Source organism: Sapajus apella, unplaced genomic scaffold, assembly GCF_009761245.1.
Source record: "Sapajus apella isolate SASKATOON/1434 unplaced genomic scaffold, GSC_monkey_1.0 scaffold88, whole genome shotgun sequence".
Classification (NCBI taxonomy): Eukaryota; Metazoa; Chordata; class Mammalia; order Primates; family Cebidae; genus Sapajus; species Sapajus apella.
Genome location: NW_022437028.1, coordinates 7920409 through 7938641, shown reverse-complemented (window position 1 = coordinate 7938641; position 18233 = coordinate 7920409). Strand labels below are relative to the sequence as shown.

Sequence of the window (18233 nt, the reverse complement as noted above, 5' to 3'; positions counted from 1 at the left end):
CAACCGCCCAGTTTTGAACTTCCTAGCTATCAGAATTATAAGCCAATTAAGACGTTTTTCTTTATAAATGACCCAGCCTCTGGCAGGGTGCGGTAGCTCATGCCTGTAATCCCAGCATTTTGGGAGGCTGAGGTAAGCAAATCACCTGAGGTCAGGAGTTCAAGACCAGCCTGGCCAACATGATGAAACTCCATCCCTACTCAAAATACAAAAATTAGCACGGTAGTGGGCGCCTGCAATCCCAGCTACTCGGGAGGTTGAGGCAGGAGAATCACTTGAACCTGAAAGGTGGGGGTTGTGGTGAACTGAGATCACGAGATCATGTCACTGCACTCCAGCCTGGGCAACAGAGTGAGATTCCATCTGAAATAAATAATAAATAAATAAGTAACCAAGCCTCGGGTATTTTTTTAAATAGCAACACAAAATGGGCTGCGACAGTCGTTTAAAGCCTTAAGAAGGACGGGTGTGGTGGCTCACACCTGTAATCCCAGCACTTTGGGAGGCTGAGGTGGGCGGATCATGAGGTCAGGAGTCCGAGACCAGCCTGGTCAACACAATGAAACCCCGTCTCTACTAAAAATACAAAAAACTAGCTAAGTGTGATGGCAGGCATCTGTAATCCCAGCTACTCAGGAGGCCGAGGCAGGAGAATCGCTTGAACACGGGAGGCAGAGGTTGTAATGAGCCGAGGTCCTGCCATTGCACTCCAGCCTGGGCAACAGTGTGAGACTCCATCTCAAAAAGAAAAAAAAGAAGCCATAAGACTGGGTGGGATCACTCAGGGAGGGAGTGTGGACACAGAGGAGGTCTAAACACATGCTGAAGTTTAGGGTCAGGATGGTGGTAGAACTCGGAGAAGGGGTAGCCAGGGGGTAGGAAGAGAACCAAGGAGATGAGAGGCCAAGATACCAAGAGAAGAGCGTTTCAAGGAGGAAGCGACCTTCTCTGTCAAACACAGCTGAATGGGAGGAGCGCAGACAACGGGGAGGTGATGGATGACCTTGCCCGGAGCAGCCTCCCTGGAGTGTTGAGGAGAAGAATCTGTCTGGAGTGGGTTCCAGAGACACAGGAGAACAAAGGCAGACATTATTCACTGGCAGGGGCGTGCAAGGGCAAGCAGGAAACTGGCTTTCTTGTGTATTTAAGATGGGAACTAGGTCAGGCCCTGTGCCTCTCCTGTTACCCTAACACTTTGGGAGGCCAAGGGGGGAGGATCACTTGAGGCCAGGAGTTTGAGACCAGCCTGGGCAACATAGTGAGACCCCCATTTCTACAAAAAATAAAATAATTATCCAGACATGGTGGGGTACCCCTGTGGTCCCAGCTACTTGGGAGGTTGAAGTGGAAGGATGGCTTGGGCCTGGGAGTTCAAGACTGCAGTGAGCTGTGGTCACACCACTGCCCCGCAGCCTGGGTGACAGAGTAAAACCCTGTCTCTACAAACAAAAACAAAAACAGGAACCAAAAATGGAAAATATGCTAAAAGAAGGATCCAGTGGCAGAAGGAAATCCCAGTAACATCGATCCTGTCTTTACTTAAAATTTTGATGTTTATTATAGATGTTTTGCGGTAATTTTATGTGTTAAATATGGCAGTAAAATATGAATTATTAACTTATCCACAAAAATGTAGGCTGATTAGTAAAATTCGTGGTGCTTCTTTAGATATTATATCTGAGACCCTGGTGGAAGGAGTATTAAAAGGAGAAAATGGCCGGGCGCAGTGGCTCACATCTGTAATCCCAGCACTTTGGGAAGCCAAGGTGGGCGGATCACTTGAGGTCGGGAGTTCGAGCCCAGCCTGGCCAACATGATGAAACCCCATCTCTACTAAAAAATAGAAAAATTAGCCAGGCATGGTGGTGCATGCCTGTAATCCCAGCTACTTGGGAGGCTGAGGCAGGAGAATCACGTGAACCCAGGAGGTGGAGGTTGCAGTGAGCCAAGGCTGCGCCACTGCACTCCAGCCTCAGTGACAGAGCAAGACTCCATCCTGTATCAAAAAAAAAAAAAAAAAAAAAAAGGGAGAAAATGGAATTTTTGAGGGGGTTTTCCTAGTGTAAACAGGAACTGGGGATGGGCGCCTGGGTCTGGCAGCCTAGAAGGGACACAGGGCGTATGATGATTGGCAGGAGCAACCGCAGGCTGACAGGGACCCTCCCAGGCTCTTCTCCAGCTATGCGCCGTCCCTGCCCTTCTCCAGCTGCCTGGCATGGCTGAACATGGTGTTGTCATGAGGTCTTAAAAGAGCTGCTATGGACACTGCTGGGGAGAGTGGCCACACAGGAGCCCAGCACAGAAGAGTCATTCTAGAATTAGCCCACAGAATTGGCTAAGGAGGAACAGACAAGGAAGGCAGTTGTTGCTGTGGCAACATTATGGTTTACTGGATGAATGAAAGGTGGTTTTTATGGGTGACTGGATAATTGACCATCGCCCATAGCCAGCAGGCAGTGTTAGCAGGGGACAGAGCTCCCCCTGGTGGGCCTGGGTGGCAAAGATGGCTCAGCGCAGATGGTTCTGTGGGCGCTGGGAGCACAGGTGTGCCCAGCAACTGGAAGTGGGTGGACGAAGAGGAGCCAGCAGGGCAGAGGGGAGTAGATAGGGGAGGAGGGGGATGGCGGGGGGGGTCAACCTAGAGAGGTGTGAGTTTCGAAAAGGGAGTGATCACAGCTTCAAATGTCAGAGAGGTTTATGGGGTAAAGGATAAAAAGAGGCTACCTGGGCTGCCACACAGATGTTGCTATCACGGGACATCGATCCTGATGCCTTGGCACTAGGAGAAGAGGGATAGGTCTAAGATTATAATTTTCCTTTTTTTTTTTTTTTTTTTTTTTGGGGATAGAAACTCACTCTGTCGCCCAGGCTGGACTGCAGTGGTGTGATATTGGCTCACTGCAACCTCTGCCCCCCTGGTTCAAGCAATTCTCCTGACTCAGCCTCCCTAGTAGCTGAGGCAGGAGACCTCCCTAGGACAACAGGCATGCACCACCATGCCTGGCCAATTTTTGTATTTTTAGCAGAGACGGGGTTTCACCATGTTGGCTAGGCTGGTCTTGAACTCCTGGCCTCAAGTGATCCACCCATCTCAGCCTCCCAAAGTGCTGGGATTACTGAACTTGGTGTCTTCCTTCCTTCCTCTCTCTTTTCTTTTCTTTCTTTCTTCCTTCCTTCCTTCTCTCTCTCTTTCTTTCTTTCCCTTCTTTTCTTTCTTTCTTTCTTTTTCTTTCTCCCTCTCTCTCTCCCTCCCTCCCTTCCTTCCTTTTTTCCCTTCTCTCTTTGTCTTTTTTTGGAGATGGAGTCTCTCTATATTACCCAGACAGGTCTCAAGCTCCTGACCTCAAGCTAGCTTCCTTCCTTGATCTCCAAAGTGCTGAGATTGCAGGCATGAGCTGTCACACTCAGCCTAATTTTACTTTTCAATGAACATTATATAATCATTTTATTTCAAACCATTTTGTGGCATAGCTACCTTCAGAATGTAGCGATTCCCAGGCTGGGATGCAATGGCGTGATCATAGCTCATTGCAAGCGAGAACCCCTGAGCTTAAGCAATCTTCCCACTTCAGCTTTTCAGGTCGCTCAGATTACGTGCATCTGCTAATTACTATTATTGTAAAGATGGGGTCTCACTGTGTTGCCCAGGCTGGTTTCCAACTTTTGGTCTCAAGTGATTCTCCTGCTTCAGCCTCCCAAAGCACTGGGATTACAAGTGCAGCCACTGTGCCTGGCGGATAGTGGTTCTTTTAAATGATACTTATCTGGGATGCAAATACTGCTAAGTATTATGTTAGACTTGCGTGTGTAGGAGAAATCAGAGGGAGCTCAGCAGAAAGTAAACAGAAGCTGAGGGAGCATAGCTGGACTCCAAGCGTGCTCTCCATCCCACACACGTCACCTGGCAGAGGGTGGGAGCCTTAAGGGCTCGAGGTGTTTGACCACGACCTCTGCCCAAACAATGAACTAACACACTATGTAGACACAGGAGAAACTCCAAAATCAGACTAAAAAAGCAAAACAAAACTAAGAATAGAAAACCCAAGCAGAGAGCATCCACCATTGGAAAGACAAAACTCACAGCTTAGATCTAGTCAAGTATCCTAGCCCATTTTCTGTTGCTATAGCTGAATACCACAGACTGACTACTTTATAAAGAATAGACTCTATTTAGCTCACAGTTCTGGAGGCTGGAAAATCCAAGAGCATGGTGTCAGCATCTGGGGAGGACCTTCTTGCTGCGTCATGAGGTGGCAGCGTGCATCACAGGGTGAAAGGGCAAGAGTGTGCATGTCCACCCAGGTCTCTCTTCCTCGTCTTACAAAGCCCTTAGTCCAGTCATGGGGGCCCCACCCTGATGACTTTATCTAATCCTAATTACATCCCGAATGCTCCACCTCCAATCAGCAAATGAATTTGGGGATTCGGTCTCCAATACATGAAGTCTGGGGGACACGATCAAACCATGGCAGCAAGTTACTAAACAAAAACAGCAACAACAGCTTTTAACAAAAAGTTATAAGACCCGCAGAGAAATAGGAAACTGTGCTCCAATCTTAGCAAAAAAAAAGTAGTCAATAGAGTGGGCCCAGACATAAAATTTAGCAAACAGTGTTATGTGACTCTTAACAGTGGGGGTACAGCCTTAGAAATGCATCATTAGGTGATTTCATTGTGCAAACATCATAGATTATACTTACAAAAACCTAGACTGCATAGCCTGTCACACACAGACATGAGCCACAGTGCGGGCCTTTTTTTTTTTTTTTTAAACTAAATGGCCAGTGATCTATTTTCCTTAACATCAAATGGAGATAAAGTGGGGGGAAATGCTGTTTCTGTGGAAATACTCCCTGCCTCTTTTAAAAACAGGCCCAAGCAGCTGAGCGAGGTGGCTCACGCCTGTAATCCTAGCACTTTGGGAGGCCAAGGCAGGTGGATCAGGAGAAGGACACCAACCTGGCCAGTATGGTGAAACCCTATCTCTACCAGAACACGAAACATTAGCCGGGCATGGTGGTGTGCGCCTGTAGTCCCAGCTATGGGAGGCTGAGGCAGGGGAATCAGTTGAACCTGGGAGGTGGAGGTTGCAGTGAACTGAGATCCTGACACTGCACTCCAGCCTGGCAACAGAGCGAGACTCCGTAACAACAACACAAATCATGCCCATTTAACTCCCATCTTTATGCTTCCATAAACAATAGAACTTTATATTCCAACAGACAATAGAGCTATAAAATTTCATTGCTGTATGTTACTTGTCCTTGCTGTTAAACAAAAACAGATAACAAAAAATTCCTATATATCTTGTTTGGAGAATTTCAATGTTTTTCATTTGCCATTGTAAAACGAAAGATAACTTTAAAACTTTAAAAAAAATGTAGCTGTTACATGTACAGCAAGTATATCTTTAAGTAGCGATAAATTATTTTTTTAAAATGTGTCCTAGGTAAGTTTCTCTTCAAGTCAAGCATCTTGTTGTCTAGATAAATGTCTCATTTAACTTTTTTTTAAATTAAAGCTAAAATAACACTTTTGACCAGGTGTGGTGACTCATGTCTATCATCCCAGCACTTTGGGAGGCCAAGGCGGGTGGATAACCTGAGGGCAAGAGTTCAAAACCAGCCTGGCCAACATGGTGAAACCTTGTATCTACTAAAAATACAAACAATCAGCCAGGTGTGGTGGCAGGCACCTGTAATCCCTGCTACTCGGAAGGCTGAGGCAGGAGAACCGCTTGAACCCTGGGGGAGGAGGTTTCAGTGAGCCAAGATCGTGCCACTGCACTACAGCGTGGGCGGCGGAGCAAAAACTCCATCTCAAAAAAAGAAAAAAAAGACTTTCCCAGATAAATACGAACCAAGAGAATCTGTTGCTAGTCGACCTGTCCCATAAGAAATACAGAAGGAAGTCTTTCAGACTGAGAAGAAGAGTAGACGGTGCATCTGAGTTACAGGAAGGATGGAGAGAACTAGAAATTGTAAATAGGTGGCTGAATACAAAAATCTGAACTGCACATTGTCCTTTTATTTTAAAAATTGAATTAGTTAATAATTTGTGAAACGCCATAGTGTTGTGTTTTAACATATATATGTACAGCCAGTGCTCGACTTAGGACCACAATTGGTTCCGACAGATCGGTTGTAACACGATTTGGTCGTAAGTTGAGTAGGCTATATGCACGCGGAGATGGTAGTGCTGCTGGAAGCTGGTCCGCACTGTCGTACGCCCAGCTGGGCAATGTTTGCGCTGCCAGACGCGGAGCAGTCGTGGCTAGCGATTGTGGTCGTAAAGTCGAATGGTTGTACGTTGCATGGGTCGTAAGTCGATCAATACCTGTAATAGATTGGACAAAAATAGCAAAAATGGAGGAACTAATGGTATGCTTTGGTTTGTGTTTTGTCTTTTTTGTTTTTGTTTTTTATTTTTGAGACAGAGTCTTGCTTTGTTGCCAGGCGCCAGGCTGGAGTGCAGTGGCGGGATCTTGGCTCACTGCAACCTCCGTCTCCCGGGTTCAAGCAATTCTCCTGCCTCAGCCTCCCAAGCAGCTGGGACTACAGGCACACGCCACCACACCCAACTAATTTTTGTATTTTTTTAGTAGAGACGGAGTTTCACTGTGTTGGCCAGGATGGTCTCGATCTCTTGACCTCGTGATCTACTCGCCTTGGCTTTCCAAAGTGCTGGGATTACAGGCGTGAGCCACCGCGCCCAGCCTGTCTTGTTTTGTTTTTGAGACAGGGTGCTCTGTGACCCAGGCTAAAGTACAGTGACGTGATCGTGACTCACTGGAGCCTTGACCTCCTTGCTCAAGTGACATTCCAGACTCAGCTCCCCAAGTGGCTGGGATTACAGGCATGAGCCACCACACCCAACTAATAATGCTACATTGGTGTATTTTATTGAATTTAGGTTAATATTAACCTGAAATAGATTCTGATAAGTTAAAGATGTGTATTATAAGATGTATAGTATAACCCTTAGGGCATCCCGAGAAGTAATTTTTTTTTTTTTTTTTTTTTTTTTTTGAGACGGAGTTTCGCTCTTGTTACCCAGGCTGGAGTGCAATGGCGCGATCTCGGCTCACCGCAACCTCCGTCTCCTGGGTTCAGGCAATTCTCCTGCCTCAGCCTCCTGAGTCGCTGGGATTACAGGCACACGCCACCATGCCCAGCTAATTTTTTGTATTTTTAGTAGAGACGGGGTTTCACCATGTTGACCAGGATGGTCTCGATCTGTTGACCTCGTGATCCACCCGCCTCGGCCTCCCAAAGTGCTGGGATTACAGGCGTGAGCCACCGCGCCCGGCGTAATTTTTTTAATATAGCAATAGTGAAATTAAAATAATACACCGAAAACATTTTAGCACAAAACAAGGCAATAAAGAAGGAACATGGTAACAAAAAAGATGTTCACAAATAGAAAACAAATAGCAAAATAACAGAAATAAATCTGATTATGTCAATAGTTACATTAAACCTGAATGAAGTAAATACTCCAAACACAGAAATGGTCGAACTGGATAAAAAAAGTAAGATCCAACTATATGTTGTCTCTAAGAAACCCATGTGAGACTCAAAGGCACAGATAAGCTGATAATAGAAGCCTGGAGAGGTATATACCATGTAAACAGTGATTATAAGAAAGCTGCAGTGGCTGAATTAACATCTGAATATGCTACTATATTAGAAAAGAAATATTCTTAGAGACAAAGAGGGACATTTTATAATGAAAAAATGTATAAAACGTATAAATGACAAATCATATAAATGTGTTAAATTATCACATGTACCCCAAAAGTATGAACATCTCTTATGCATCAATAAAAATCTTTTAATATAGAGACGAGGTTTAGCTGTCTTGTCCAGGCTAGCCTCAAACTCTTGGGCTCAAGCAATCTTCCTGCCTCAGCCTTCCAAAGTGCTGGGATTACAGGTGTGAGCCAGCATGCCCAACCAATAAATACATTTTTAAAAATTACAAATGTATAGGCAACTAACAATAAACTGCAAAATTCATAAAGCAAAAACTGACAGAACTGAAAGAAGAAAAAGACAATTCAGCCATTATGGTTGAAAATGTTGGCCGGGCCACGCCTGTAATCCTAGCACTCTGGGAGGCCGAGGCGGGCGGATCACCTGAGGTTGGGAGTTCAAGATCAGCTTGACCAATGTGGTGAAACCCCATCTTAAAAAATAAATAAATAAATAATAAAAAAGAAAAAAGAAAATGTTGATGCTCTGTCAGTAATTGATGGAACAATTAGACAGAAAAATCAATTAGAATATAGAACACTTGAATGACACTATCAACCAATTTGACCTAACAGACATACAACACTCCATTTAACAACAGAATACACATTTTTTTTCATAACACACAAAGAACATTGTCCAGAATAGACCATATGCTAACCCATAAAACAAACCTCAATAAACTTAAAAGGACTGAAATCATATATATTTTCTCTCATGACAACAAATTAAATTAGCAACTCACAACAGAGAGAAATGTGGGGACTTGTAGGGCTTATGAGAACCAAGCATGTGTGTTTCTCTCCAATTTGATATTCAGTGACTTCATATTAATAACTTGAAATCAGGTGGGCATGGTGGCTTACGCCTGTAATCCCAGCACTTTGGGAGGCCGAGGTGTGTGGATCACCTGAGATCAGGAGTTTGAGACCAGCCTGGCTGACATGGTGAAATCCCATCTCTACTAAAAATACAAAAAAGTAGCCAGGCGTGGTGGCTCATGCCTGTAATCCCAGCTACTCTGGAGGCTGAAGCAGGAGAATCACTTGACATTGGAAGGCGGAGATTGCAGTAAGCTGAGGTCATGCCATTGCACTCCAGCCTGGGTGACAGAGCAAAACTTGTCTCGAAAAATAATAATAATAACTTGAAATCAACCATCAAAGAACATTCTGAAAGCCTCCAAAGGGTACTGGACCCTGAGAGCTCATTGTTTAGCACTTTGGGAGGCTGAGGCAGGAGTACCGCCTGAGGGCAGGAGTTTGAGGCCAGGCCGCCTAACACTGCAAGACCCTGTCTCAATAAGAAACAATAATAAATACATTTTTAAAAAAAAAAGAATTTTGTGGGCTGGCTGTTAAATCGGTGGTGGCGTGCCTTGCTGGGAGTATTTACACCAAATTTACATTATGCAAATTGGCAAAAGCTACATATAAATGGGGGGTGTTGAAGGGGAGGGGACACTTTACTAGCATATTGCTAAATTGTTAAGTAAATTACGGCAGGTAATTTATGCAGCCATTAATACTAAAAACTAAAATGAATATGTAAAAACAGAAAAGATTTTTTTGTCTGCTGGGTGTGGTGGCTCATGCCTGTAATCCCCGCACTTTGGGAGAATGAGGAGGGCAGATCATCTGAGCTCAGCAGTTTGAGACCAGCCTGGCCAACATGGTGAAAAAAAATGTTTAATGGCTCTACAAAAAATACAAAAATTAGGCCAGGCGGGGTGGCTCATGCCTATAATCCCAGCACTTTGGGGGGCCAAGGCGAGTGGATAACCTGAGGTCAAGAGATTGAGACCATCTTGGCCAACATGGTGAAACCCTGTCTCTACTAAAAATACAAAAATTATCTGGGCGTGGTGGTACGTGCCTGAGTCCCACCTACTCGGGAGACTGAGGCAGGAGAATCGCTTGAACCCAGAAGGCAGAGGCTGCAGTGAGCAGCATCGTGCCACTGCACTCCAGCCTGGCTACAGAACAAGACTCCATCTCACACACACACACAAAAATACAAAAATTAGCTGAGCGTGGTGGCGTGTGCCTGTAATCCCAGCTACCTGGGAGGCTGAGGCAGGAGAATTATTTGAGCCTGGGAGGAGGAGGTTGCAGTGAACTGAGATCACGAACTGCAATCCAGCTTGGGCAACAGACCAAGACCTTGTCAAAAAAAAAATGAAAAGAAAAAATCTTTTGTCAAATGACAACATTACAACAATTCTAGTTATAGATCTAATGGGCTTTGGGATTCATGAATGGAGCTGCCTGCCATTCTACGAAATAGACGGAGAGCTTGCACTGCAATGGGGAACAAGGACTTTTGTAAGGAAGGCACAAGGAACAGAAGAATAGAAAAGCAAGCTAAGTGGTTAACCTTAGGTTACTTCATGTTGCTTTTTTGGAAGGTTGAAGCAGCAGGCACTTCCTTATTAGGTTCACTCAAGTAGACTGGAATCTCCTGTTTTCAAGAAAAACTGGTCTGTTTGGGAATCTCTCTGCTTCCTCAGACTCTGGGTTTGATGACACAGCATTCAGCATGAGTGACTCCATTTTGGTTTGGTCTGGTTGGCAGGAGTCTAATGCAGTAGCTCAGCCCCCACAATAGACTCCCATACTTTTGTTTGTTTGCTTTTATTTATTATTATTATTATTTTTTGAGACAGAGTCTCGCTCTGTGGCCCAGACTGGAGTACAGTGGCTCGATCTTGGCTCACTGCAACCTCTGCCTCCTGGGTTCAAGCAATTCTTCTGGCTCAGCCTCCTGAGTAGCTGGAATTATAGGAGTGTGCTACCATGCTCAGCTAATTTTTATATTTTTAGTAGAGATGAAGTTTTGCCATGTTGGCCAGGGTGGTCTCGAACTCCTGACATCAGGTGATCTGCCTACCTTGGCCTTCCAAAGTGCTGCGATTACAGGCATGAGCCATCGCCTGTCCTGTTTATTTTTTGTGATGAGGTCTCCCTGTGTTACCCAGGCTGGTCCTGAACTCTGGGGCTCAAGCAATCCTCCCACCTCAGCCTCCTAAATAGCTAGAACTACAGGCGTATAGTTCTTTTTGATGACTTGTGACACAGTCCCAGGAGGTCCTGAGAGCATGTGCTCTCTTTCTAATTTTTTCTTTTTTCAGTAGAGACAGGGTGTCTCTGTGTGTTGCCCAGGCTGGTCTCGAACTCCTGAACTCAAGCAGGCCTCCCACCTTGGTCTCCCAAAGTGCTGGGATTACAAACATGAGCCACCATACCTGGCCTCATAATTTTGTTTAACAGTTGATATAACGCTAAGTTTTATAGACAAAAAGTATATGTACCCTGTAAATATAATTATGTAAGACACGACAAGAGACTAAAGGACATATAAAAAGGAAAGAAATAGTGAATTGTGTTACAATGAAGATGTGAGTGTTTTAAAGTGGCCACATTATTTTTGTAATTTAGGATTAAAAACCTCGGCTGGGCACAGTGGCTCACCACGCCTGTAATCCCAGCACTTTGGGAGGCCGAGGCAAGTGGATCACGAGGTCAGGAGTTCAAATCCAGTCTGGCCAAGAGAGTGAAACCCCATCTCTACTAAAAATTAGCCAGGCACAGTGGCAGGTGCCTGTATTCCAAGCTACTTGGGAGGCTGAGGTGGGAGAATCGCGTGAACCTGGGAGGCGAAGGTTGCAGCCAGCTGAGATTGCACCACTGCACTCCAATCTGGGTGACAGAGCGAGGCTCTGTCTCAAAATAAAAATTGGTTTTTCATAAAATGTTGAGGGAAATCTCCTGCAATGTTTCTTTTGTCTTTTTTTTGATAAAACTCGGGCTTTTCTGCCAACACTCAGGGATCTGCTCCACACACATCATCCTAAATGGGGATGCAGCCTTGCTGTTCCCAATGTGCGGAACTGAAACATTCTTCTCAGTGTTCTCAGCCCTCTACGGCCTCTTATTTTTTTATTTTTTAGACAGGGTCTTGCTCTGTCGTCCAGGCTGGAGTGCAGTAGTACCATCGTGGCTCACTGTAGCCTCAACCTCCTGGGCTCAAGTGATCCTCCTGCCTCAGCCTCCTGAGTATCTGGGACTACAGGTTTGCGCTATCACAAAAGGCTAGTTTTTGATTTATTTTTTCTTCTTTTTTTGAGATGGAGTCTCGCTCTGTGGCCCAGGCTGGAGTGCAGTGCAAACAATTCTCCTGCCTCAGCCTCCTGAGCAGCTGGGACTAAAGGCATGCACCACCACGCCTGACTAATTTTTGTATTTTTAGTAGAGATTGGTTTTCACTGTGTTGGCCAGGCTGGTCTTAAACTCCTGACCTCGTGATCCACCCGTCTTGGCCTCCCAAAGTGCTGGGATTACAGGCGTGAGCCACTGCGCACAACCAAGTTTTTGAATTTTTGGTGGAGACTGGGTCTCACCATATCGCCCAGGCTTGAACACCTGGGGTCAAGCGATCCCCACGACTCCTTTAAACTCATCTCACTGATGCCTCCTCCAGGAAGCCTGTGCAGTTCCCTCAGCTTGAGGCTTCTTACCCGATCCCCCTTCAAAGCCTTTCCTACAGCTCAGCAAAGGTTTGTGAAGTGAAAAGAAGCCTCACCTGCCCGCCTGCGGTGTAAGCAAAGCGGCAGGACCAGCCTGAGGCCATGCGTCTCGTTACCCTGCTCTCTGAATCACAGATGAGCTCTCATTTCTTCGCACTAATAACCCCGTACTCAGAGAACCCGCCCTCAGGTAGCTCCCTGGGTGTGACACGCACAGCCCTGAGGCTGGGCTAAGGCAGGCCAGGCTGGTGGACTGCAGCCCAAGCCTGCCCGAGCTGCCGGGGTGGGGGCCTCCGAGAGAGAGGACAGGGCCGGGTGTGGAGGAAGGCGGGGCCTGGGGCTGCTCCGGGCGAGTCGAGTGTCCCCGGCTGGGACGGAAGTTGCACAAGTCCGATTAGTTTCAGTTTTGTTTCTTTTTCAGGCACCCAGCAGCAGCGGCCTTCAGGCCCCAAGCCCCCGCGCCATCCTAAAGGCCGAGATCAGCTCTGGCGAGGTAAGGGGTTGGGGGCGGCACAGCCGCGGGAAGAGCTGAGCTGAAGGGAGTAGGGGGAGGGGAGGGGAGGGGAGGGGAGGGGAGGGGAGAGCTCGGAGGAGGAGGAAGGGAGGGGAGAGCTCGGAGGAGGAGGAAGGGAGGGGAGCTGGGGAAAGAGGCACCCGGAAGGCAGGAGGAGAGGCCCGGCGGGAAGCCGCCCCCGCCCCCCTCCCGCCAGGTCTGAGGCTCCCCGCGGGAAAGACCCCGTCCCACTTTCTGAGGTCCCCTCCCAGCCCCAGAAAAGGGGACATTCCACCAAGTTTGCCCAACAAGTAGGTCTCAGCCGCTGTGCCAGGAGCTCAGGAGTCCCTCCCTCCAGAGGTTTCTGGAATGCATTCAGCAGGAAAAGCGAACAGAACAGGACTCCCGGACATAAGCCAAGGCCAAGTCCATCGGAGGGTGAGCCCGCAGCGGGAAGGGGACCAGCCCTTCCCCTAGACCTTCCTTCTGCCCACTCCAGAATCCACTTTAGAAACTGCTGGATGCGGGAGTGGGGCCTCCACCACCAGCAATGCTGCCCCAGGTCTGGAAGAAGACAGGTGTACTGCCAGGCGGGCGCGGTGGCTCATGCCTGTAATCCTAATGCTTTGGGAGGACAAGAGGGGAGGATTGCTTGAGGCCAGGAGTTGGAGACCAGCCTGGACAACATAGCGAGATCCCATCTCTACAAAAAGTAAAAAAAAAATTTTAATGGGCCAGGCGGCCGGGTGTGGTGGCTCATGCCTGTAATCCTAGAACTTTGGGGGACGGAGGCAGGTGGATCACCTGAGGTCAGGAGTTCAAGACCAGCCTGGCCAACATGGCGAAAACCCGTTTCTACTAAACATACAAAAATTAGCGGGGTGTGATGGCATGTGCCTGTAATCACTGTACTCCATCCTGGACAACAGAGACTGTCTCAAAAAAAAAAAAAAAAAAAAAGGGCTGGGCCTGGTGGCACATGCCTGTACTCCCAGCTATTTGAGAGACTTGAGTCCAGGAGTTTGGGGCTGCAGTGAGCTGTGATCGCGTCACTGCACTCCAGCCTGGGTGACAGAGGGTGACCCTATTGGTGAAAAGTAAAATAAAATATAAAGAAGGCAGGTGTATGGGGTTGGGGGATTAAAGCCCCCTAAAGTACTTCAAGATCCTACCCCGATTGCCAGAACCTAGGCATCTCTGCCCACTGGGGTCCCCGTCTGTGTCCTTACTATTCTTCCCTTGCACCCCAGCACCCCATACAGCAGGGCCCTGGTACCTGTGCACACAGGAGGGCTTGGCTCACATTTGTCACCAGGCCTGTGGACTGGGGACACCGAGGATTCGATTACTAGCTAAGGCTAGGGACACCTGGTCTTGTCATTTCTCACAGGTCTGACCCAACAAGTGGCAGTGACATCTTCACGTTTGCTGGATGTACACACGAAAGAGGAGGAGGAGGAGGAGGAGGAGGAGGGCAGCTCCTTAGCTCAAGAGCTAGTGGTCCGAGGCCTCAGAGGACTAGAAGGAAGTTCCTGGCCATTCAGGTGAGACCTCGGGTTTCTTCCCGGCCATTCTGGTCAGCCCCTAGGCTCTGGGGATCCCGTGGGGCTTGAGGACCGGGGTGGAGCGTGGAGGGTGAGCTGGGGAAGGTGCATTCTCACCTGTGATCCTGACGCTTCTGCCTGCAGCATGGTTTCCCATGGGTCCTCGCCCTCCCTCCTAGAGGCCCTGAGCAGTGACTTCCTGGCCTGTAAAATCTGCCTGGAGCAGCTGCGGGCACCCAAGACCCTGCCCTGCCTGCACACCTACTGCCAGGACTGCCTGGCCCAGCTAGCCGATGGCTGCCACGTCCGCTGCCCCGAGTGCCGTGAGACTGTGCCTGTGCCGCCCGAGGGCGTGGCCGCCTTCAAGACCAACTTTTTTGTCAATGGACTGCTGGACCTGGTGAAGGCCCGGGCCTGTGGAGACCTGCGTGCTGGGAAGCCAGCCTGTGCCCTGTGTCCCCTGGTGGGGGGCACCAGTGCCGGGGGGCCGGCCACGGCCCGGTGCCTGGACTGTGCCGACGACTTGTGCCAGGCCTGTGCTGACGGGCACCGCTGCACCCGCCAGACCCACTCTCACCGCGTGGTGGACCTGGTGGGCTACAGGGCGGGGTGGTATGACGAGGAGGCCCGGGAGCGCCAGGCGGCCCAGTGTCCCCAGCACCCGGGGGAGGCACTGCGCTTCCTGTGCCAGCCCTGCTCGCAGCTGCTGTGCAGGGAGTGCCGCCTGGACCCCCACCTGGACCACCCCTGCCTGCCCCTGGCCGAAGCTGTGCGTGCCCGGAGGCCAGGCCTGGAGGAGCTGCTGGCTGGTGTGGACAATAACCTGCTAGAGCTGGAGGCGGAGCGGAGGGTGGAGAAGGAAGCGCTGACCCGGCTGCGGGAGCAGGCAGCCCGGGTGGGGACACAGGTGGAGGAGGCGGCCGAGGGCGTCCTCAGGGCCCTGCTAGCCCAGAAGCAGGAGGTGCTGGGGCGGCTGCGAGCCCACGTGGAGGCTGCTGAAGAGGCTGCTCGGGAGAGGCTGGCAGAGCTCGAGGGCCGGGAGCAGGTGGCCAGGGCGGCGGCCGCCTTCGCCCGCCGGGTACTCAGCCTGGGGCGAGAGGCCGAGATCCTCTCCCTGGAAGGGGCGATTGCACAGCGGCTCCGGCAGCTGCAGGGCTGCCCCTCGGCCCGGGGACCGGCCCCCTGCCTGGTCCCGCAGCTGGAGCTCCATCCCGGGCTCCTGGACAAGAACTGCCACCTGCTTCGGCTGTCCTTCGAGGAGCAGCAGCCTCAGGAGGACGGTGGGAAGGATGGAGCCGGCACCCAGGAAGGTGAGGAGAGCCAGAGCCGGAGGGCGGATGCGGCGAAGACAGAGAGACAGGGTGGAACCCAGCTCCAGGCCAGAGATGAAGCCCAGACCCCAAAAGAGAAGAAAGCCCAGACAGCCCAAGAAGATAAAGCACCGACACCCCGAGAAGATGGAGCCCAGACCTTGGAAGAGGACAGAGCCCAGACGCCCCAGGAGGATGGAGGACTCCAGCCCCAGAGGGGTGGCAGGTCCAACAAGAAGAGGAAGTTCAAAGGCAGGCTCAAGTCAGTTTCCCGGGAGCCCAGCCCAGCCCTGGGGCCGAACCTGGATGGCTCTGGCCTCCTCCCCAGGCCCATCTTTTCCTGCAGTTTCCCCACACGGATGCCTGGAGACAAGAGGTCCCCCCGGATCACCGGGCTCTGTCCTTTCGGCCCCCGGGAGATCCTGGTGGCAGATGAGCAGAACCGGGTGCTGAAACGCTTCTCCCTCAATGGGGACTACAAGGGCACTGTGCCCGTCCCTGAGGGCTGCTCTCCTTGCAGCGTGGCGGCCCTGCAGAGTACCGTGGCCTTCTCTGCAGGTGCACGGCTGTATCTCATCAGCCCTGATGGTGAGGTGCAGTGGCGCCGGGCCCTGAGCCTCTCCCAGGCCAGCCACGCCGTGGCCGCGCTGCCAAGTGGGGATCGAGTGGCAGTCAGCGTGGCAGGCCATGTGGAGGTGTACAATATGGAAGGCAGCCTGGCCACCCGGTTCATCCCTGGGGGCAAGGCCAGCCGGGGCCTGCGGGCGCTGGTGTTTCTGACCACCAGCCCCCAGGGGCATTTCGTGGGGTCGGATTGGCAGCAGAATAGTGTGGTAATCTGTGACGGGCTGGGCCAGGTAGTTGGGGAGTACAAGGGGCCGGGCCTGCACGGCTGCCAGCCGGGCTCCGTGTCTGTGGATAAGAAGGGCTACATCTTCCTGACCATTCGAGAAGTCAACAAGGTGGTGATCCTGGACCCGAAGGGGTCGCTCCTTGGAGACTTCCTGACAGCCTACCACGGCCTGGAAAAGCCCCGGGTTACCACCATGGTGGACGGCAGGTACCTGGTTGTATCCCTCAGTAATGGGACCATCCATGTCTTTCGGGTCCGTTCTTCAGACAGTTAAAGGGTCTATGACTAGGGTGGGGAGGAGGGGGGAGGGAGAGGGCGGAGGGAGGCAGAGCTGTTAGTGGGAGAGGACATTTTCTTGAAGGGCAGGGGTTGGCAGCTTTTCAACATGATGTGCCAAACTGGTAACCGGTCTTCCAGTGTGTGAGAACAGGGACCAAGCGTGGTGGCATGACCTTAACTCTCAGAAGTGGGGAGGCAGGTGGCTGGGTGCGGGGGACGCTGGGGGTTCACCTGCCTCTTGCCTTTTGTGGGTGGCTGCTGCCACTGCTGTATAGTTTAGGTTTTTGAGGCTTGTGAGCCTGTCCTGATTTGCATTCTTCAAAAGCATTCCTGATCGAGTAGCTGAGGGAGCGTCTTGGGGGTCAAGAAGGGCCCAGGGTGGATCAGGCGTGTGCATTACGGAACAGAGCTCTGACCCCCTCGGACTGGCACAGGGTCCTACAGAGTCAGAGGAGGCCTGAGATGTCGAATGGGCAGTAAGTGGCCTCTTCTGCCAGCCACAGGCAGGAAGCTCCTGTGGTCACGGCATATCCCCAGTGGCAGTGCTAGGTGGGCTTGCAGGAGGATGGGTAAGTGCAGACAGCAGCTGGGGCCAAAGAGGGGTTAGGGTCAAAGGCTGTGAAAAGAATAGCCTACTGAAAAACCAAACCCAGCAGAATTTGTGTCCAAAAATCCACATTCTCCATCTCTTCTCAGCCTTTTGGCTAAGACTAAGTATTTAAAAGCACAGGCTTGGCCAGGCGCAGTGGCTCACACCTGTAATCCTAGCACTTTGGGAGGCTGTGGCAGGAGGACTGCTTGAGGCTAGGAGTTTGAGACCAGCCTGGGCAACATAGTGAGACCCCATCTCTACAAAAAATTTAAAAAATTAGCTGCATGTGGTGATCCATGCCTGTTGACCCAGCTACTCAGGATGCTGGGGTAGGAGGATCCCTTGAGCCCAGGAGCTCGAGGCTGCTGTGAGCTATGATCACACCTCTGCATTCCAGACCGTATCTCAAAAAAAAAGAAAAAAAAAAAAAAACCCCAAAACAACCCAAAACAGAAACAACAGAAAAAGCAGGTTATCCGTCACTTCTCAGCTAAGATCAAGTATAAAACAAAGCAGGTTGTGAGTATCAGAGCAGGGAGCCCTCCACGCAGCCACAGAGCCGAGTCTCAGGGAAGACGTACGTAGGGTAGAAAAACCTCACCTTCAACGCTTCTGTTTTGATGTCTTCACATTTCCTGGGGTCTATGTGTTGCTTTCTCTTAGTTTTCCTGCAAAATTCCTTTTGAGATGTGTTGGCCTTCACTTGGCTGAAACAGGGGGTGAAGGAAGTTGTCCTCTGTGGGCCACTGTTGCTGGGGAAACAGCTGAACCTGCAGGCCAAGTGGAACTTGGGGGAGAAGTTGCAGTGGGGCTGCGATGGAGAGAGGCGGGGCTGTGATGGAGAGAGGCGGGGCTGCGATGGAGAGAGGCGGGGCTGCGATGG

At 50.2% G+C, this 18233-nt stretch overlaps 1 protein-coding gene across 1 annotated transcript; it reads left to right on the top strand.

Annotated features, from left to right (window-relative positions):
* The first annotated feature begins 12626 nt into the window (after window positions 1-12626).
* On the top strand, window positions 12627-17865 carry TRIM56 (tripartite motif containing 56). Its single transcript, XM_032255111.1, has 3 exons — window positions 12627-12772; window positions 14163-14316; window positions 14461-17865. The coding sequence occupies exon 3, from the start codon at window positions 14462-14464 to the stop codon at window positions 16751-16753; it is 2292 nt and encodes a 763-aa protein (XP_032111002.1). The 5' UTR covers window positions 12627-12772; window positions 14163-14316; window position 14461; the 3' UTR covers window positions 16754-17865.
* Window positions 17866-18233: the final 368 nt, after the last annotated feature.